A 22642-nucleotide genomic window follows, 5' to 3' on the forward strand; every position below is an offset into this window, starting at 1 on the left:
ACCTAACACCTATGGTCACAATGGGTACCCATTAAATAACTTAAACTATATTTTTGTGTAACTATAAAACATGTTTTCATTTTCTCCCAAACAGTACCCCTGGACATCATTATTCAGCAGGAATTCAACCCTGTGTTGCATATACTGTAGATTGCAAATGACAGACACTTATCGGCAGTGTATGGTGAGTTTTCTTGATCAGTCATCCTATGTTATTGATAGCTGGAAAAATAGAAAAGGACCAACTTCATATTAAATTCATAGGCGTCGGAACCGGGGGGGGGGGGGGGGGGGCTAGGGGGGCTTAGCCCCCCCCCACTTTTTTTTTTGCCAAGTTTGCCAAGATAGACATAATACAGGCATTGAACATTGGGGTGTAGGTTTAGCCCCCCACTTTCAAGATCCCCCCCCCCCCCCACGAAATAGGATTTTTGGGTTTGGACAATTTTCAATTTTCCTTTTTTTGTCAAGTTTTTTTCAGGGTTGAAATTTTTTTCCACTTTCAATTAGCCCCCCCCCCCCCAACACTTTCAATTTGCTTTCGACGCCTATGAAATTGCTGTTTAACAGCTGCAAATTTTTATTTTTTGTTTTTTCTTTGTTTTCTTTTTCATAGGTACTTCAAAGGAGATAGGCATCTCTGGCAGTTGAAACTTAAAGTATACAGATGATATACCCCCTTCCCCGACCCTTTCAATTTTGAGACAATATGAAGAGATTATTAAACTTACTAAGCGCATGATTAAAGCAATCAAGATTCCCAGAGTCTTTATTTTTATCAGAATATTTTCTTTTCTTTTTACAAACCTTTATCTTATGAATCCGAATCAGTTAGTGATAGAGTGTCAAATAAAAAAGGCGCCAAAATATGGAAAAAGTTGAGCTGAGGAAATCCGAATCGTTCTGAAACTAGACATAAATCCTTGAAGTTTTATAATTAATAATGTGAGGAAAATGGCAGATAACACATTTGAAATTGATGATGAACAGAGAGAAATTCGACAGGTATCATATATATATTTTTTTAAGGAACGACTTTACTTTACCGGTCCCCAGAAAAACGCGCTAAAATATAGTGTCGCCGTAGGCGACTTCAATATATATGAGATCGCGGGAACGACTTTACTTTACCGGTCCCCAGAAAAACGCGCTAAAATATAGTGTCGCCGTAGGCGACTTCAATATATATGAGATCGCGTGAGCGATCGAAAAAAATAAAAAATATGAGGTTTTAAGCCTTTTTGACCCCAAATTCGAATTCTACGGTTAAAAGTTTAGTTTAAAACTTCGTTTATAAACGAAGTTTTTAACCTCGTTTTCTGAAAAAAAAGTAATAAATGTTGTTTATTCAGTGAAAAGGAGACAAAAAATAATTGTGAACGAAGCGCGTGCGGCGCATGCTTAGTGCCGTTTCTTTCGTACTTAGCCATTTTTTTCATGTAAACAAACCAACGAGATGTCGTTGAAGCTGAATTAAGATCTTGCAAAAAATACAGATGCAACTGAATTTCTTAATTAATCTGAAAGAACAAGACACTAACCCTAATCTCTCGGATGGTATGCGAGGACTAACCCAAATCTCCCAGGCGGATGCTAAACCATGCTAGACTAACCCATGTGCGAGGACTAACCCTAATCTCTGGGATATATGCGAGACTAACCCTAATCAGTCGAAAACTTATGCAAAGACTAACCCCAATCTTTCAGGTGGTTGCAAGACTAACCCTAACCAGTCGAAAAATGTGCAAAACCAACCCTAATCAGTTGAGTGACGTAAATCTTACGTCATAGTGCAATGAGCGCGCGGATCTTGCGGATCTGGGGACCGGTAAAGTAAAGTCTACCCTTTTTTAATTATTCATTTGGTCTTTTAATACATTTATTATTATTATTGAGGCCTTATTCAGTTATCCCAAGTCATTTATTACCGGGGTGTTTATAGGTCTAGGCACTAGGCAACCTCCTTTCCGGAGGATAGCCAAATTTCAATAGAGCAGCCAATTTTTTACCATATGTGGAAAATCGCAATGTGTTGTAGGATAGATAGCATATCCTTCAATTAACACTGATAATTTTCAGACACCTTGTGCCTACATGTACCTTAAGTTGAAAAGTGCATTACCAGATAACAAGTACGTGTAAATAAAAGTTCAATCATTTTTTTTCGATTGTATGTGGTAAGGCCAAGATAAATAAATAGTGTGTTTCCTATTCCAACCTGAGAAAAAATAGGGTAGGTAGGTAAAGAAAACATTTTATTTTATTTTAATATTTTATTGGCAAGCACGCTACCACTTTTCCCTGGGGAAATCACTGTCAAAACATTTTTGAGTAATGTGTATAGAATATGCATTTTCTGAAACACGGAAGTGATCGAGATTAGGATTTCTAATAGTGAAACTGGAATAGTTTACTCCTGGAAAGATATCTGCAGATAAATTTGTTAGGGTTGGCTCATATATTTAGGGTTGGTCGGGGAACCAGAAACACACAATTTATTTATCTAAGCCTAATATGAGATTCTATGTTTGATGTGTACGAAGTGGTCTCTGTATCCCATACACACCAGAGACATAAATAAGGCCAAATAAGGTATGTGTGTTTCCGGTTACCCGACCTACCTTATTTTTTTCAGCCAACTTCTGGCTAAGGTTGTAGTCTACGATAAAACCAGAGACATCAGAATGGAAAACTCAGAAGTCTTTGGTTTTATCCTTCATTTGTAACCCCAACCAGAAGTTCTTGTATCCCGTCTATTGCCTTAAAATGTATCAAGGTAATTTTTGAGGAATAAATGAGTGGTTTACAATAAAGAGGCTCAACCAGAGATGTCTGAAACCATTTATTTGACAAGAGAAAAGTCTCGAGAAGTGAACGATGTCATTTTAAAGTAGGTTAATGATTGATATATATTAACAAAATCCGAACTTGAAGCAGGGATGCCTAAAATTGAGTTAGGTACCTTATGGAAAGAAAAAGAAGGGGGTGACCCCATATATGAAACAAGTGCCTGTAATACACCCTCCTGAAACCAAGCGCCTATGCAAGAAGTCTGTGTTCATTGCTGTTTCATGTCGATATTATAAGCATAAAATTATCCTTTTCAAATTATTTTTAGAGAAAAATGTAATGAAGTAATTATAGAATATGCTTAAATCAAATTTTATAGAAATTAAAGGCAGCTTTGTATTACACCACTCTGAAAATCAGTGATGAGCTGGCTGAAGAGAAGGAAGTGACACTTAGTCGTCAGGTGGTTGCCAGTATTGCTGAGACAACATGGAACCAGTGTCAACAGTTTGCAGAGGATCTAGAGATGTTTGCTAAGTAGCCATATTTTTAAATTTTTTTTTTCTTAATAATAAATATCAATCATGTAAATGATGGTATTTGCTGACTATAATAGCCTTTTCTGACAATTTTTTTTTTTACAGAAGATGGAGATAAAAAGAAATTCAAGCAAACTTAATATAACATTACCATATGTGGCAAAATTTGAAACAAAACATTGTTGAAGATTAGAATTCTATGAAAAAATCAGTGATTCTTCAACTTAGAGACATGAGAGTTATATTTCTTAGCCAGGGGTCCTTCCTTAATTTCTTCCTTAATTTGTTTCCTTTACAAGACCTTGATAGGTAAAAAAAAAAATCTTACAAGGGCTTGATTGGTGCAAGAAAAAAATCTTTACAAAAGCATGATGGGTACAAGAAAAAAATCTTTACAAAAGCATGATGGGTACAAGAAAAAAAAGTGACACTGATTTCTGGATGAATTGTTGTAGACATGCCAAAAGAAGTACAGTTACAGCAGATGATGTGAAACTACTCACAAGAAGATCACAAAAATTGGTGTGTATGTTGTATCAAGTACACTATTACTAGGTCATGTGAAATTAGCTATTTAATAGATTCTTGCTTATAGTTAAATATGTTGATTGGCCAGTGATATATTTAATTTTTTTGGCACATGTTGCATATACCATATCACTGTCCTTGTCAATGGTAAACTTGAAATCATGTACGGTCATGCAATAATAGTAACCCATTTCCTTTAAAGTTCTTTATATATTTTTTTCATCTCCAGTAGGGTCTCCTTTTGTTTAAATTGATATTTTCCCCATAAAATACTTGAACAGAGATGACTGGGAACCATGAGTACATATACAACAGTTCCATACTGTAAACAGTTATTTTTGCCCCTTGTTATTTTTGCCCTTTCACACTTGCAAACAATTTTGCCCCGTTTTAAATTCACCCAGTCACAGTTCTGTTTAAGAAATTATACTATCTTCTTTGAATTCGCCCCTTCTTAAATTTGCCCACTTGCGTCTAGGGTGAAAGGGGCGAAAATAAAACAGAGGCGAAAATTTCCCTGTATACAGTATCATGATCATGATATGTTGCACGCCAAGTATAAGTGGTCTTGTTTGATTTTATTGGTTTTGCTATATTTTAAAGCCTGGACATTACTAGTGTGATTTGTTTCCTTTCTTGTGTTTTACAGCACAGATTTATTTGCCAAAAGCATGAAGCTTACGTAGAAGAAAAACAGGGAACAAGAAAGACAAAGAAACCAAGGTCCAAGTCTTCCTCTGCCACTGAGACTTCTGGATTACAGGTGGAGGAAGATTCTAATATGGAGTGAAATTTGATGCCAGTTTAAAAAAAAAATTCTTGTGATGGAGAAGTAATCATTGTCCTATATTTTATGGTTATTCTATCATGTATGATGATTCATGTATGATGGATTCAAAAATATGTATCAATTGTAATTATAGTCATGTAATCTTAAAGACTGTATTTCATTGCATGAAATGTCATTCTATGTTGGTTTATTCCAGTGGGACAGAAATCAAGGTGTATTGATTGTTTCATATTTGATAAGGAAACACTGCATTTGCTTTGGGAATATAAGAGTTAGTATATTTTTATACATGTGACACATTGCAAATACATTTTCAGTTTGTTTTAAATAGGCAGCATTGCTTTTTGGTAGGATTCTTAGATTTGACTTAAAAGAACTTTTACAATTCCTATGATGTAGAAGAAGGAATCATCATTTCTACATTTAGCTGTTTACTCCTGATCCTACTTTGGCCAGTTTGTGGTACATGAATATTTGACAACTGTAGAATGAGGCTAAGGTGGACTATTTGTTTTTGAAAAGCTTCTGATGTGCATTCTTTTTTGCTACTTAACTATTGTAAAAGTTGTTTTTTATAAACAGAAATAAAGGCTACTGGTACACAAAGTCTGACCAAAATTGCGATTTTCTTTCTCATGCATTCTCAGGTTTAAAATGTACAACATTGTAGAACAATCATAATAATCAGCTTGTTGATTGTGGGCAATACTTGGCAGAAACAAAATTGCAACCTGGGAACAATAAAGAGCCTTTGGTATTTACACACCGTTGTTCCTATGAATCTAGGTGTGTTAAGGGTTACAGGGCTGTGTTGTGCCTAAATAGCACTACTTTAGTGTAGCCCACTAGTTTAATGCTTGCTACAGCATAACACTTGATGAAATTTACATTATTTGTTGTTGTTACATTCACCGATTGGAATTAAATATAACTGAGTTTGAAGTGATTATGTGTGGTATATACATGTAGTGTGGCCACACTCCTACCGGTACTAGCTAGTGGGTTAACCCTTGTGAGTACATTTGATGTTAAAACTGAGGGTTGTAGGTCCAAGTCACATTGTAGACACCCATACTAAATCAGTCACATGAGTTTTAACAGTTATACTTTCCTGCCTGTATCTTTTTTCCAAAAGATACTTGTATCCAGAATCTGATGACTGCTAGTAAGAGACTGAATACAGTGAAACTTGGTTATAAAGAACTCAGTTATAAGGAATTTCTAATGAATCCTGTATGTGACTTCACTTTGTTCCTTATACAGGTATAAGGAATCTTACCTATAAGGAAGTAAAATTCCAAGTCCCGAGTTTTACTGTAATGTTTATAATATATCTCTGCTGCTAGTTGAGTGTTTTAGGAAAGTTATGCTTCTTAGCATATCTAGGGGACCAGGGACATCTTAACCTATATGATATTAAACAATGCATGAGTTATGAATTTGTAATAAAGAAAAGATTAAAACCTAGCCCATGTATTTACTGGTCATAAAGGTTGATTATAATTGAGACAAGAGAACCTAGGTCACTTTGACAAGATCAATATCGCATAGTTTAAAGATGTTGATTAGGGCCCCGCTCTGCAGTTGCCTTATATTGATCAGTCTATTCATCCATCTTTCTGTCCTGATTTCATTCATCTGGAGCAGATTTTCTCTCCCTTAACCCATTCAAACTCAAACTTTACCTATAGATTGCTTGTGGGTAGAGGGTGTGCAGTGATGTTGAGACAGTTTTGTTGATCAAAGGTCAAGGTCGAAAACTTCTCTGTGTAAAATCCGTAGCAGGAGGATATTTTTCTCTACCCTTGGCCCAATTGAGCTCATACATCACTCAAAGTGTGTTCAAGGGTAGAGGCTGTGCAGTGAACTTGAACCAATTTTCTAGATTAAAGGTCAAGGTCATAAATTCTCTTTGCAATAAAAATATTTTTTCAGAGCATATTTTCTCTCACCTTGGTCCAGTTAGAATCACACTTCGCCCGTAAAGTGCCTGTGGGTAGAGGTGTGCATTTACCTTGAACCAATTTTCCAATCAATGGCCAAGGTTGAAAAACCTCTCTGTGTAAAATCCATTTCAGGGGCTCATTTTCCAGATGGGCTCATACTTCATCCACTGTGTGCCCTTGGATAGAGGGTGTGCAATGACCTTGAACAAGTTTTCTAGATGAATGGTCAGAAAACCTTTTTGTGTATTTAATCCTTGTCCAAAGAGTGTTTTTCTCCCCTTGATCCTATCTGGCTCAAACTTCACCTGTAAGAGTGCCCCTGGGTGAGAGTGTCCTTGAGCCAAGTTTCTAGGTTAATGGTCAAGATTATAGCAAATCTCTAAAATTCTTTTCTTGGGCATGTTTTTAGCTCACCTGAGCCAAAGGTTCAAGTGAGCTTTTCTGATTGAAGGGTGTCTGTGTGTCATGTATCGTCTCTAAACTTTTCACATATTCAACTTCTCAAGAACCACTGGGCCAATTTCAACAAAACTTGCCACAAAGCATCCTTAGGTGAAGGGGAATTTAAATTTGTTTACCCTCTTTCAAGGGGAGATAATTAATCCTGAAAATTTGGTTTCATCTTTTAAAAATCTTTTCAAGAACCACTGGGCCAGAAAAAAATGAAACTTAGGCTTATGTGAAAGCTTTATAACATACTGTAGAGTCAAGTTTGTCCATATCATGACCCCAGGAATAGGACGGGGCCACAACAGGGGGTCAAAGTTTTACATAGTAATACATAGGAAATATCTTCTTCTCAAGAACTGCAAAGCTGTGATTAGTCATATTGATATAGAAGCATCCTCAAATTGTGTAAAGTGAAGTGTGTTCAAATCATGACCCCTGGGGGTAGGGTGAGGCAGTAAGGGGGGATCAAAGTTTAACATAGGAATATATAGAAGTCTTTAAAAATTGTTTTCCCAGGAACAGCAAAGCCATGATAAGTCATATTAAAACAGTCTTAAGCATCCAAAGCCATATTTATATGGAAGCATCCTCAGGTAGTGTAGATTGAAGTTTGTTCAAATCATGAACCCCTAGGATGGGGCCATAATATGTGATTAAAGATTTACATAAGAAAATGTAGGAAAAAGAATGCTTATGAAGAACAAAAGGGCCATTGTTACTAAGGTGAGCATTGTGGCCCATGGACCTCTTGTTTTCCATTAGCCCCATCTGAATCAAACTTCCCCCATAGAGTGCCCTTGGATAAATAATACAAATAACTGTCCCAGAGAAAACTCATGACTACTGCTCAAAATTCAGCTTTTAACCTTTGAAGTTCATGATAAGATTCAAAGATTTGACATGATGACATTATTTTGACTATAAAATGCTTATAAAAAAAGAGAAATAATGACTATACATTCATAAACAATATTTTGAAAGCTTTCTTACAATGTATAAAAAAGGCATTTTGTTTATGATAACTTGTTCACATGCTTTTTAATTTATTTTAGAAAGAAATGTGTCGGACCTGTTTAAGTCAATCCTGTTCACATGATTTTATTTTAGAAGGAAAAACAGTCTGACTAAAGCCAGCCCCTACGAACGAAGTGAAATACTAGGGGCTGGCTTTAGTCAGAATGGAAGGAAATATGCCGGAGCAATCCGGAATTTTTTGGGTTGTACTTGTTAACCGAAAAAAGAAGCCCCGGAAGTTCCCATGATGCTCTACTGCCACGTACCTGCCATCTTGCTGTAAATAAACTAACAAACCGGTCTTTTCTGCAGAAGTTTTCATTGCGAGCTTGCTTTTGTCGTTGACTGTCTAAGGGTAAAGAACAAATGGGTGGATATTGGAGTTCAGGAGAAGTACCTGGTGGAGGTACCGAAGGGTACCATGTTTTACGGGTAAACAAGACGTGAATATGTTCAGTGAGACTCCAAAAATTCAGCGCAGAACTCTTGAAAATGGTCTTTTCCCAATATTGTCATATGAACTGCATGAATTAACTTAACCAAATTGAGAGAATTACTTTGATTTTGTTTTGACTTTTGATGGCATTGTCAATGATACTCGCAGAAGTCCTTTTTTTTGTAGGCATTGTTTTTTTTTTCTTGCGAAGTGACCATGTGTTCGTGGCATGACATGCCCATGGACGACTTTCACATTTACAAAAGTTATTTTCCTTTGCGGGGTCAATCTTGGGTCAACCGGCGTAAGATACTGTTTTCCCTCTATCTATACCATAGTCCGAAATATCTGACGAAAACTGAAAATTTCACCGTCTCCCACCGGAGCTGATTTTCGATAATTGCAAACTGAATTAAATGCCGAACTTAGAATTTATCAGTAGCACAATACTTCTTGTACTCACTAATATCGATGAAAAGAAAACATCACTCCACATTTCGATACAGGACTTGCAAGATTTTAAAATGCACGAAATGAAAAGAAAACCCGACGGTCTGATAAAATGTTTTCACCAGACTGTATATTTCATAAACAAACCATAAAATCGATGTTGATGAGTACTAAAGGCATTGTACTATTAATAAATTGTGAATTCAGCTTTTAATTCGGCTTTTAATTCGGTTCGCAAGTATCAAAAATCAACCCGAAAATGCCGCTTCCAGTTGGAGGCGGCAAATTTCCAGTTTTCGTAATGGCGCCGGTTCTGACGTTTTCCTGGCACGTAAAATATCAAAATCGTTAAAAAAGCCAGGAAAACGTCAGATATTTCGGACTATCTATAACATTACTAACTTTATGGGACAATATCTTACAAATGAAATCTGTATGAATGTGTCTGTTTAGTGTTGTTTTTTTATGTTGCCCCATACTATGGCAATACAGGAACAGATCAAAATTGTCCCATAGCATTTAAAGGTTGAAAATATTTACAGGTAAGTTACAAAGGTTATAGTGAGAAAATGAGCGTTACGCCGACAATGGGAGATAACTCTTACGAATGTGAAATTCGTCTATTGCCGTGACTCTGTCTATTTATACCTTTGTACCCTCTAGCTTTCGTCCACCAAGATAAAGTGTTTATTTTGTTAATGAGGCTTAATCATTTTTTTTAATAATTTTTTTAATGGTATAAGCATTAAACTCTGGTCAATTTTATATATCGTATAATCCCTATTAACCGCCCCGGGCGCTTAGAAAATTGTGAAAAGGGGGTGGTTATTTTGGTATTCTAGTTATAATTTTTTATGTCATTTTTTAACTTCAAAAAATCTTTTGAAAAAAAATAATAAATTCAGAGAACCACTGAAAGATTGTCTAACTTTCCTTTAAGTTAAGATAATCCATTGAATTTCTGCTATATGATTCATTTTCCCAACAAGAAATTAGAGAAACACAAGGAGAACAAATTTTATAGGTTACTTTCACTTTCAGAAATACATAATGAGTAGGTCGTTCTAAAAATCTTTCACTTTCAGTAATACTTTACGTTCAAGTTACCCAATAACCAAGTTTCATTTTCACTTTCTCAAATTATGGCGGACTTTCGATATGATTCTAGATGATTTAAATCACTGTACAGGGGGCCCTTATTTTCTGACAATTTAAAAAGACCTAGGGGGCGCTTATAGGGGCAGGGGCGGTTAATAGGGATTATACGGTATATCATCTAGAGTCCTGTTTCGACCGTATCAAATTTTTAATCTATTTTTCTAAAGTTTGTTTCCTGTGCAGAAATCTTGTGCATCAACATCATGTTCATCTGAACTCAAAACGAAATTAGATAATATTGTGAAAATAACCAAAATAAATCAATTCAAAGATTTTTGTCGTCTATTAACATTTGAACATTTTCAGCTTCTTCGGCTGCTATTAAAATTCCAACTAATTTTGGCATATAACATACATGAGTGAAGGGGAACAAAAATTGTGAATTCATGGTCCCCACCCCCTGGGCACTGAGCGATGGTGCTAAAACCATCAAAATAAGTGCTATCTTTAAAAATCTTCATAACTCCTGGACAACAAGCAATTGAACTGCTGTCTTGATTGTAATAAGCATTGAGCCCTCTACCAAAATTATGAAATTCATGTCAGGGGTTCTGGAGTTAGGGTGTGGCTCTTAGATCACATAGTGAAAAGGAATAAATTCTTTAAAAATCTTTTTCCTCTTTCCATGTAATTTTAGCAGAACTGAATACATATAGATGATGAGCAAGGATGTCTCTTCCAAACTTTTGAAATTTGTGGCACCAGAGTCGGGGGTTCCGATGGTGGGGGAGGGGCTGTATTTGATTATATAGTGAAAATGTATTTAATTCTTTGAAAATCTTTTCCACTGCTTTTGGGTATTTAGCAAACAAACATAGTGCAAAGTTAAGATGTTCAAGGCTGCCTCTTCCAAATTAGTGAATTTCATGGTCCCTGTGTCTGGGGTTCAGGGTTCTAGTGTTAGCTTTGGGCTCTATTGATTATTATAGTGAAAATGCATAAATTCTTTGAATAAACTTAAGTTCATGGTTTTGATGAATTGCGACCCTAGGGTTGGGTTCTGGTGTTGGGGGTCTATTGATTATACAGTGAAATGCATTATTTCTTTTAAAATCTTCTTTTTTGTTCCTGCATGGGTATTAAGAATAGTTATGATGAGCGAGGATACTCCTTCAAAAAGTGTGCATTTCATTGCCCTTGGGTCAGGGATTCTGGTGTTAGAGCCAGAATGTATTGATTATGTAGTGAAAATGCATTAATTCTTTGAAAATCGAAAATCTTCTCTACTACTGCCTATTTAGCAGATAAACTGCTAGTTATGTGAGCAGAATTGTGAAATTGTTGCTCTAGGGTCTGGTTTTTGTGTTTTGGAGGGGGGGGGGGGGCTCTGTTGATTATACAGTCAAAACTGCTATAGAGACCCACAGCATATAGTGAATCACTGTGGTATGTGACCGTAAGAATCCCACCCAATGCACTACCCTATATATTGTACCTGTATTAAATGACCACCTGTCTAAAATACCTCCAGTAACCATATACTTCTATTTGAATGTTTGCCTCAAATGTAAATGTGAATAGTAAATAAGGGTGTAAAAAAGTTCACTGGGAAATGAACTTGGTTGGTTTGTGATCATATCTACTGAGGAGCCCTTCAAACAGTTGCAATCATTGCAGAAAAAATTACATAACCAGCTTATGCGGGTTACATATTTTTTTTTCAGTGATGGAATTGTTCATCCACATATAAACGTTTTAATGTTTATTTCTTGAATATTCCTTTTAATCAAACAAGAAACAGAGATGCTAGAATGTATATTGGACTAATAAAGAAATTCTGTTGTTTCAGGTGCAAGATGGATCCCCAGGACATAAAGCTGGCCTGGAAGCATTTTTCGACTTCATTGTTGCTATAGGAAATACAAGATTGGTCAGTTTAACTAACTCAGTTATCATGAAATGATTGTGATTAATAGCATATTCACAGTCAAGTAACAAATCTAAACCTTGAAAAAATGATTTATGGTATTAAAATTAAGATTTTTAAACCAAGATATATAGATACTTTTTACAATCAAATGAGTAAAGGGTATTCAATTCAGGCATCTGTATGATGTAAAATATAAGTTTATTTCATTTTATTTTTTTCCCCTAGAATGAGGATAATGACACCCTCAAAGATTTACTAAAGGCAAACATAGAGAAACCTGTTAAGATGGCTGTGTACAGCAGTAAAACACAGTCTGTTAGGGCAGTGACCATCATACCAAGTCACAACTGGGGCGGCCAAGGACTACTGGGAGTTAGTATCAGGTAAAGTACAGAGTACCACTCAGAACTGCTTGTATTTCAAAACGGGGTAGAAATATTGAATATTTGCAGTTTGTATTTTCTGTGTTGTTTAATGCTAGAGGATACATTGTTTGGTGTGTCAAAATAATGGTCTTTGGAAGGGTATTTTGGTTTGCATGTTTGCTTTGACTCTGCTTGAATTTATTTTGCAGGTTTTGTTCCTTCGAGGGTGCAAATGAAAATGTTTGGCATGTTTTGGTAAGTGTTGCAAGAATATTTATTTTGAGTACCGATTAAAGATGTTTTGTACTTTTTTCATTGTATGAAATATGACACTAAGTAAAGTTTGCTCTCAGTATGAATTTAATAATTTATACATCAATTTCATTGTATAAGATATGACAAAGGATCAGCCTTGTTTTCACTCTTATTGAATTTCAGGATGTACAACCAAACTCTCCAGCAGATTTGGCTGGTATGAAGACAAATACAGATTACATCATAGGAGCTGACTCAGTTTTACATGAGGTACACACATACATATATATAATTATATATAATCCTCTTTAATGCCACATTCTTGCATAATTTATCACATTCATATATTTACCTCATTTTTTTAACTCAAATTTAAGCAAATTTCAAAACTTTTTGAAAACATTAAAATTTTAAGGCATGTGAAAACTTTAAACCATACTTACTTCTATTCATAGTTGATAACAGTTGATTTCATTTGATTCCAGTCTGAAGATCTGTTCACATTAATAGAAAATCACGAGGGTAAACCGTTGAGACTGTATGTGTATAATACAGAGACAGATTCTTGTAGAGAGGTTACACTAACACCCAATGGAGCATGGGGTGGAGAAGGAAGGTAAATTTTCTGTGCTTTACTTAATTGACGTTGATGTTTGTGTCGCCATTAAAGTTTTATGAGCATAATTATAAGTCCTACCTGGACCAAACTTGCATGGGTGATGCATCTAGGGATGGACATTACTAGACTTGCTTTGGATGTTGGATCTGACCTATATTTTCCAGATGAAACCAGGTTAAAGTTTTTTGAGCAAGTGCATTTCTAAGTAACCATAAAGTCTACCTGGACCAAACTTGCATGGATGATGCATCTAGGGGTGGACATTACCAGACTTGCGTTAGAGACTGGATCTGGTCTTCATTTTCTAGATGAATGAACAGGTTAAAATTCTTGGAGTAGATCCATTCCCAAGTAATTTTAAGCCCTACCTGGACCAAACGTATAGGCATGATGCATGTAGGGATGCATACTGGTACTAACCAGACTTGCTTTGAATCCTGGATCTGGCCTACATTATCCAGATGAGTGACCAGAGTTAAGTTTTCTGAGTAGCTATATCCATAACTTGCATGGATATTGATCTAGAGATGCACACTTACAAAAAAAAATTTGGTGTGAGATCTGCCTTACATATAGATAAAATATGTCGAGGTGAGCTTTGTAATTCTTGATTATCTATGTGTTATCTGCTTTCGAAGTATGAAATGTCATAGAAATATATGTATCCTTGTGTTTTTAAAGTAAATTTTATTATATTTATCAGTAGATTTTTAGCTCGTCTGAGCCAAAGGCTCAAAGAGCTAATGCTATGGCCATTTGTGCGGTGTGCGTAAACTTTTTAGAATATGGGCCATAACTCAAGAACCCCTTGGCCAATTATTGTCAAATTTGTCACAGGGTATCCTTGGCCCAAGGGCTCCCTTTTATACTAAAACTAGGGTTGTGACCCTTTAACAAGGGGAGATAATTAGGAAAATAGAAACAAAAGTACTGGTTGCTAAAAAATCCTCTTCTCAAGAACCACTGGGCAGATTATCACCAAACTTACACAAAAGGATGAGGATATGTTGTAGATTAAAATTTGCACGGGGATTTACCCTGGGGCAAAGGGCGTGGTCTCAAGGTCACTTCAAAGTTGACCAAAAAGTACATTTTATTAAAATGTTGATATTTTGCTTACTATAAGGACTAGGATCATCAAATCTTGTCAGTTGATGCATCTAAGGACCTCATATCATGTTGACTCAAAAGTAGGTCACGGTAACCTACTTTTTAAATTTTGCGGCCATTCTTTTTCAAAATGATTTAGAGGCATATTTTGAACAATTTAAGGCCTATGATCATCAAACCTTGTCAGTTGATGTATCTTGGGTCCTTGAAGTACGTCAACTAAAAAATAGGTCACCTTGACCTACTTTTTGAATTTTATGGCTAATCTTTATCAAAACAATTAAGGCCATTAATTCCAATATCAAAAGGTTTAGAATCATTAAAACTTGTAAGATGATGCATCTTGGGGCCATAAAACGTATTATTAAAAAGTAGGTCACAGTGACCTACTTTTTGAACTTTGCAGGCATTCGATTTCAAAGCATTTTAGAGGCATAATTTGGACATTTTGAGGCCTATGATCATAAAACTTTGTAAGTTGATGCATCTTGGGTCCTCAAAAAACATCAACTGAAAAGTAGGTCACTGTGACCTACTTTTCAATTTATATGACTATAATTAAATATTTCAGGTACTAATTGACTTAGAATCATCAAACTTTGTCAGTTGATGCATCTTGGGTGTTCGGAGTAGGTCGACTGAAAAGTAGGTCACCGTGACCTACTTTTGAAAATTTATGGCTTTAATTAAATATTTCAGGTACTTATTGGCTTAGAATCATCAAACTTTGTCATTTGATGCATCTTGGGTCCTCTGAGTATGACAACTGAAAAGTAGGTCACTGTGACCTACTTTTGAAAATTTATGGCTTTAATTAAATATTTCAGGTACTTACTGGCTTCGAATCATCAAACTTTGTCAGTTGATGCATCTTGGGTCCTTGGAGTATGACAACTGAAAAGTAGGTCACAGTGACCTAATTTTGAAATTTTATGGCTGTATTTAATATTTTTCGGGTACTATTTGGCTTAGAATCATCAAAATTTGTCAGTTGATGCATCTTGGGTCCTCGGAGTAGGTTGACTGAAAAGTAGGTCACCGTGACCTACTTTTGAAAATTTATGACTTCAATCAAATATTTTGGGTACTAACTGGCTTAGAATCATCAAACTTTGTCAGTCAATGTATCTTGGGTCTTCAGAGTGCAACAACTGAAAAGTAGGTCACTGTGACCTACTTTTGAAAATTTATGGCTTTAATTAAATATTTCAAGTACTAATTGGCTTAGAATCATCAAACTTTGTCAGTTGATGCATCTTGGGTCCTTGGAGTACGACAACTGAAAAGTAGGTCACTTTGACCTACTTATAAAATTTTATGGTTATAATTTAAAAAAAAAACATTTTAGGTATTAATTGGCTTAGAATCATTAAACTTAGTTAATGGGTCCTCAGAGAATGACAAGTGATAAAGCAGGTCACCATGACCAACTCTCAGGTACTAATTGGCTTAGAATCATCTTGGGTTCTCAGAATGTGAACTGGAATTTCAAGGGTTTATCTAAATATAAAGGATACTTAGAGGCTTCAAATAGAAGTGATAGGTTGTACAGTTTATCAGAAGAGCGATTCAAGGTCCTTGGGCCTCTTGTTTAAATTTTTTTTCTTTTTTTTCAATGGGAGGTATAATATGATTATTAAGACATGAACTTTTTTATACAGCTTAGGTTGCGGTATTGGCTATGGCTACCTTCATCGTATTCCAAAACGTCAGTTCCCCTCATCAAAGTCCAATGTCACGCCTTCAGCACCCCCACAACCTTCAAAGGATGGTTTTGCAGAGGTAAGAACAGGATATTTATTCCATCTTAGCTGATAGTTCTTTATATATTCATTAGAGATCCTGAACTGAACATATTTTGTTCAAGTGAATGCATGTGTAGACATTACATGTATTATATTTTCATAGATGGTTTAAAATCTTAAGTAGAAAATAGAAAATCTCATCAGAGAAAATGTTTGATGTGTGTATTTGACTGTAGAGATTGGATCATGGAGTGCCTCCCTCAGGTGTGAGTCCATACAAACAACAATTGAGGGCAGACTTGAACTATTTTCAGGAGGTAACCACACAAAGTAGTACTGACTGGCTTGTGTGTAACCTCTACTTTTTGCTGTTACTTTCTTTTTTAATACAAAAAAAAGAAAAGATGTATTTATATTCTTCTGAATAACTCAAATTATTTAATAACTAACATGTATTTAAATATTATCAAGTTATTTTTGTTTTGAAAAATGGGAAATAATTCGTACAGAACTGTATGCAAGGCACATGTAAGATATGATTTGTATCTACAGAAAGTAAAAGTAAAACATAAAAGAATAAAGCACGGCAATTGTTTTCAAAATTTCTATGGAATTATTCTTATGCTACAACTTATTGCTGTAACTATTATACTTGTACAGAAAAGAGTTTCTTTTGCAGAATTTTATATATGTTATAAAAAGTAGTTAAATTCTGTTGTCAAGAGTACTTGTCAGAAAGTTTAAGGTACAAGACATTTTTTTAATTATTTCCTATTCTTGGCTTTCTTTACTTACTTTTTTTTCATTACAGATCTTGCTTTTGACATACAGCGATACTGTGTTATTGTATTTAGAGATGCAAGAACTTTTTATTAAAAAATTACTGATTAAATCATCTGTCATTTACAGTTCTGGATTCTCAATTTCCTTGTTTATTTCAGAAGTTCAGTTTCAATAATGTACCACATATTTGCTGTTAAGAATTTTATATTTCACAAAAATGAATTTTCCTACTCTGGAAACTAGGGCTGTGTATTGATACAATTCGATACAATACAATACAATATTTTATAATGAGATATATTGAATTCTTTAACAGGTCTATCAAATAAGTCTTAAAAGTCATTTAATGCATGAATTTTATAAAAACTAATTGTTTTACAACTCATTTCAAAGATCTCGTCTCACTGTCATTACAAATTACACTTCAAATTCAAACTTTTAACAACTGTGAAATCAACATGTTAGATAAAGGTGTCTATGTATTTTGTAATAATTATCTAAGACGTGCTACCTCCTTAATGATTATATCATTATTGATCAATTTTAATTCAAAACAGTTAAATACAAACTTTGGTTATTGAAATTTCCAATATTTTCACAGAATTATATGAAAATCTACTAGCCCGATACATATTGGAAGTCATTTTTTCGATATGATATGTTCTTGAACATCGATACATTTCGATATATCGATACAGCCCTACTGGAAACAAGATTCAGGATTTTATGTTTAAAAATATGGAGTAATATGATTTTTTAAAATGAAAATCAAACTTTCAAATATTTTTGAATTTTAATATGTTTAAATTTTTGATATTGATTTGGATCTTTCTTTTGTGCAAAGTGATCCTGAAATATTATCTGAGAAATTTATAATGAAAAGGGAATTTTGGTGAAGACATACTGTAGAGGGGTTTAAATGTATATATGTTATAGTTCACATATTTGCTAAAATATTAAATATATCTTCAACATGTATGTAATGACCATTTAATACATGTATATAATTCATATACTGTTTGTTGAGTTCATTCTGGCAAGAGTGAAAATGTAGGTATTTGTGGCACTCCAGGTTATTTTCTCTCTCTATAGAATTTACCAGCAAAAGTAGTGTTTGTATGTGTGTGTGTAAAAAAAAAAAGGAAAGAAATATAAAGTTGAGGAGTAGAACTTTTGTTTATTTCAAAACTATGGTTAAATTTATGTGATTTAAAATGTATTTGTGTTCAAATATTTATACTTTGGTAAAAAACCCTTATTACACTGTTGTATATAAACAGTTAATTTATGATATATAAATCTTGAATTATATTATTTCCAGGTGCCTCTAGGTGGATCTACTGGAATCACACAGGATATGTCTAATCTTAACATTAATACTGGTAAGGAACAGGATGGCCCTACATATTAGTTTGTAGATTTCACTAAAAGTTTTCACACCTAACATTCAAGAAAGAATAACACTGTGTAATTTATGTGCCATTTATATATATACCTGTAGTACTGTAGTATAACTTAACATTTGCAATTTGTTGTATATGATAAATTGATGCCAAAGGTCACTTTTTAAATGTATGGTGATAGATAAATAAACAGTGAAAAGAAGCAAAAGTAGTATAATTCATTAATGTCTTTTATGCTGCTATTTAGGTACACCAACCATTCCAGTTATCCCCCAGGCTGACAAGTTACCAGGGGTCCAGCCTCCTATGGTCTTACCCAACTTCTCAATGGGCGCCCCAACAGGTACAATTATTAAAGATTATTTTCCATTACCTACCTCATTTAAGTTTACTTGGTTAAGGTTTTCTAACACCATTGCAGGAGCTTAAAATGGTAGGGATTTTTGTTTAATTTAAGGTATCCCCCCTCCATCTACATTACCTGCTGGCATTGGGAACCTCCCATCATTAACATCTATTCCCCCCTTGACTACCCCTGTATCTTTACCAGGGATGCCACCTGGAGTGGTGCTTCCAAGTAAGTTCCAATTATGATGAGTTTATGGGAATGTTATGATTAATTTAAGAAATACTGTGGAATCATTAAATTTCATGGTGGCTCAATTTTTGTGGAATTCATGGACACCTCTCATCCATGAATTAACATCCTCCATGAATTAACAATTTAAGTTACACAGTCATATTTCCTTTTGAGGTATAAGAGGATACACAAAATTACATCCCCACAAACTTAAACTATAAATTTGGTGGTGAAAATTGGCCACCACAAATTTTAATGATTCCACAATACATTGAATTATTTTCATCTTGTGTGGGTTCATCTAATTTGAATAATGAAAGAGCCTTTTGTGAAATGCTTGAATCACAAACTGAAAATGAGTTGAAATATGTAAATCAATTAAAAATTGTTTTTTGTCATTTGTATAGTCATTAAGGTTTTTTTTTTGCAAGAACACTACTATTGTCTTACTTTTGCAGATGCAACAACAGGAACACCTCTACCAAATTTCCCCATGCCAACTTCAGTGCCCCTACCAACATCAATTCCTCTCCCAAACTTCCCCCTCCCCACACAAACTCTGGCCACCTCTCCAGGTGGTGGAGTCCCGTCTTTCTCAGCACCCACTGGGGTCCCTCCACAGGTGTTACCCACACCTGTATCTACTGACACCACCAATGTAACAAATGTGGCCACACCAGCTGTTACTCAAGGACAGACAGCATCACCTGAACCAGTGGCAGCTTCATCGTAGCTATTACTTTGTAATATAGTATAGTTATTCTAATTCTATTTTTCAATTTTGTTTGCTACATTTAAAGATAATTACTGGTCTTGATGTTTTTTATTTATTTATACTCCATTGTTGCATGTACATACTGTCACACTAACCTTGTAAGAGGTCCATTGATCTGTTTATCAATTTATCAAATCTGCATGTTACAAAGTAAGAGGAGGTATATGTGAAGATGTGTGTAGATTAATGAGAAGATTGTTGAAAGTACAAAGAATGTATTATCTTTCAAAAAGAGGTTTAATAAACATGTGATCCATCATTTAGATTTTGAGATTGAAAGGAAAACCAATTCTGAAATAGAACAATAAGTTTTAAATAACAATTTAAAACTTTCTGTTTATGTATTTACATGTATATGTAATGTCATATAATCAGAGATTTATTCAGTGTTTTCAAGTTGACTGAAATTATTGGGGGATATCATGTATATACATTAGATCATTCCAGTCTTTCTTGACATTTATAAGCTAAACTTTTTGTATTTACTTCTGAAAGTGTAGATGAAAAAGTCATCACTAAATTTAAGTATTTATTAATCATGAATCCAGTGCAATGTGTCATCCAGTGCTCCTGACATTTGGTTGAACTTTTTGTGGGTGATTTCAAGGTATGGTGGAAGTTCAGATTTTGCAAGTCATCCTAAGGACTTTAAATGTTTCTTGTCTTCTGTAGAATCTTATTATGTATAGCGAGTTGTCAACATTTAATTTTTGCATTTATTAATGTATCTTTACACCACTGTCAAGGGATAACACAAGTTCTTTGTAACAAAAAGTTACAAAGAGATTTTCTGAAAAGAAATAAAATGTATGATATGTATTTGCACTTCTAAATTGTTAATCATATTTAAAAAATTTCATGGGTTGAAATCAGTTTTCATCTATATTATATAATATAAATGGTTAAGTCAAATTTCATCTTTGTAAATGGTTATGTTTTTTCATGATGGAATGTGAGAAAGTGACTGGAACTGAAGAATATGAGAAAGTGCTATAAACTTTTATTAAAGAAATACTTTTTTTTGGTTCATCTTTTATGAAGCATTTTGCTGTTTTCTTGCTTGGTGTATAATTTTGTTTAAAAATAGGAAATAAAATCAAGTTTTTGTTTCATTTTATTGTAAATTACAACATTTGAAAAAAAAACATTTGAAGATGTTTAAGTAAATATGAGAACAAGCATTAAAGATGATATACATATGGAACAAATTACCAAATATGTATAGATGTGATATAGATATGTATAGAGTATCTCAGGCCTTTATCATTGAAAGTCCTACAGAGGTGGTAGGTGACCAGTTCATATGAGGGTCAAAAGGTCAAGGAAAAATAAACCATGAGACCCCGACTATTTTCTGATTTTCATGCATAGAACATTATTTGACCTTTCATTTGGGTAAAAACAAAAAAAAAAAAAAAAAAGATAACCAGAAAAAAAAACTCCAGTTGATTTGAGGGTTAGTTGTAACAGATATTCCCTAACAGTGTCATTAATACAATATGTAGGAATTTCATTGGTTCTTTTATTTCAAGTTTCTTAAAAGATGGTAGATGATCCTTGTTGATTTGGGATCAATGTGAAAGTCACTACGACTGAGTCAGTTTTATGGTCACAGTGATTAGAGTGCAATTTAACCTTTCAGTCTCAAACTTGCTGCAAAAGAAAAGAAAATATGTTGAAAGAATTCATTTAAAAGTCTTGGCTCTGGACGACATAAAGCATGAAATGGATAGCTTCATCAAATTCCAAGAATTAATGTACTCCTTAAAGGGCAAAAGTTTATTTGAAATGTTTTCTAGAAACAATTTGATAACGATATGCATGTACGAGCATGTTCTACATATGAACAATTTCCAAAACTAGGTAAGTTATTGACAAACATGTTGATGAAATAAGAATATCAACAGCCTCGTTTGAAGTCATCATTTTGTAAGTTCTATGGTCGATAAAATGACCTTGTCAGCAAATACAATCTATCACTAAGTCAATGCTGACTGAGTTTATCATTCTTAGGCCATTATTTGCACATTGAATTGTCAATGGATTTTTCTGTTATCTCCCGATCATGACAAGGAGCACACGATGGGTGTGACCAGTTGACAGGGGATGCTCACTCCTCCATGGCACCTGATCCCATTATTGATGTTTTAGAGGTCCGTGTTTGCTCTGCTTCTGATTTGTATTATTTGAATGGACTTCTGAGCTTAAATACTGTTCTTATCTCCATATATTTCATGTACAAGTTTGTGACATTGACCTTTGATCCTTTCACCTCAAAATCAAAGAGGCACTGTTTTAGTTATGGATGATATTAAAGAAAACATTATATATGAAATTGAGACCTTGACCTTTCACTTTTTGGCCACAAATACTCGGAAAGAACTAAATTTTATGCAATATGCAATATTATAATGAATTTCTTTCAGATACTAATTGGTTTGGAATCATCTAACTTTGTCAGTTGATGCATCGTGTGTCCTCAAAGTGTGTCAACCTTAAGTAGGTCATTGTGACCAACTTTTGCAATTTGATTGCAATTTCAAATACTAATTGGCTAAGAATCACTTTGTCAGTTGATGCATCTTGGGTCCTTAAAGTGTGTCAACCAGAAAGTAGGTCACTGTGACCTACTTTTGGAATTTCATCTCTATATTTCAATATTACAGATACTAATTTCCTTAGAATCATCAAACTTGTCAGTTGATGCATCTTTGGTTTTCAGGGTGTGTTAACCAAAATGTAGGTCATGCTGACCTACTTTTGGAATTTCACTTACTTATAGATTCCAAATAATCAACTGTCAACAAGATGTGATGTTTTTGTTACTCCATTTTTCATTTTTTTTCAGCAGTTACCATGGCAACCAAGACAAATAGTGACCAAATTTTTCATAGTATCTTTTTCTGGTGTTGAGCTTTAACAATGAGCAAAGTTTCATCAAAACTGGTGACCATGCTTGCTGAAACAGTTTAAATGGTTACAGAGAATTGAGATCAAGGTACCTATTCTGAATGAGAGAATCTTCAGGTTTGGAAA

The 22642-nt window shown here is 34.4% G+C and overlaps 2 protein-coding genes across 3 annotated transcripts; both read left to right on the forward strand.

The window, feature by feature from the left end:
* The first annotated feature begins 887 nt into the window (after positions 1-887).
* Positions 888-5263, forward strand: LOC133173209 (centromere protein S-like). Its single transcript, XM_061308164.1, has 4 exons — positions 888-1005; positions 3170-3327; positions 3785-3851; positions 4507-5263. The coding sequence occupies exons 1-4, from the start codon at positions 955-957 to the stop codon at positions 4645-4647; spliced, it is 417 nt and encodes a 138-aa protein (XP_061164148.1). The 5' UTR covers positions 888-954; the 3' UTR covers positions 4648-5263.
* Positions 5264-8315: 3052 nt separating this feature from the next.
* LOC133173077 (Golgi reassembly-stacking protein 2-like) lies at positions 8316-20718 on the forward strand. Of its 2 annotated transcripts, XM_061307994.1 has the most exons (12): positions 8316-8489; positions 11891-11971; positions 12197-12354; positions 12546-12591; positions 12775-12861; positions 13077-13207; positions 15982-16102; positions 16302-16382; positions 18170-18230; positions 18499-18594; positions 18709-18828; positions 19290-20718. In XM_061307994.1, the coding sequence occupies exons 1-12, from the start codon at positions 8424-8426 to the stop codon at positions 19562-19564; spliced, it is 1323 nt and encodes a 440-aa protein (XP_061163978.1). In that variant the 5' UTR covers positions 8316-8423; the 3' UTR covers positions 19565-20718. The 2 variants fall into 2 exon arrangements, with proteins under 2 accessions (XP_061163978.1, XP_061163977.1); XM_061307993.1 differs by lacking the exon at positions 16302-16382 and having other exon boundaries at positions 8317-8489.
* Positions 20719-22642: the final 1924 nt, after the last annotated feature.

Source organism: Saccostrea echinata, unplaced genomic scaffold, assembly GCF_033153115.1.
Source record: "Saccostrea echinata isolate AGI-Se365-2 ecotype Australia unplaced genomic scaffold, CSIRO_AGI_Sech_v1 ptg000056l, whole genome shotgun sequence".
Taxonomy (NCBI): domain Eukaryota; kingdom Metazoa; phylum Mollusca; class Bivalvia; order Ostreida; family Ostreidae; genus Saccostrea; species Saccostrea echinata.

Coding starts and splice junctions, on each gene's coding strand:
- LOC133173209 (XM_061308164.1), top strand. CDS start 955: ATGGCAGATAACACATTTGAAATTGATGATGAACAGAGAGAAATTCGA. Junction 3,328..3,784: donor GATCTAGAGATGTTTGCTAA/GTAGCCATATTT, acceptor GAATTGTTGTAG/ACATGCCAAAAGAAGTACAG. Junction 3,852..4,506: donor CAAGAAGATCACAAAAATTG/GTGTGTATGTTG, acceptor TGTGTTTTACAG/CACAGATTTATTTGCCAAAA.
- LOC133173077 (XM_061307994.1), top strand. CDS start 8,424: ATGGGTGGATATTGGAGTTCAGGAGAAGTACCTGGTGGAGGTACCGAA. Junction 12,862..13,076: donor CTGACTCAGTTTTACATGAG/GTACACACATAC, acceptor ATTTGATTCCAG/TCTGAAGATCTGTTCACATT. Junction 16,103..16,301: donor CAAAGGATGGTTTTGCAGAG/GTAAGAACAGGA, acceptor ATTTGACTGTAG/AGATTGGATCATGGAGTGCC.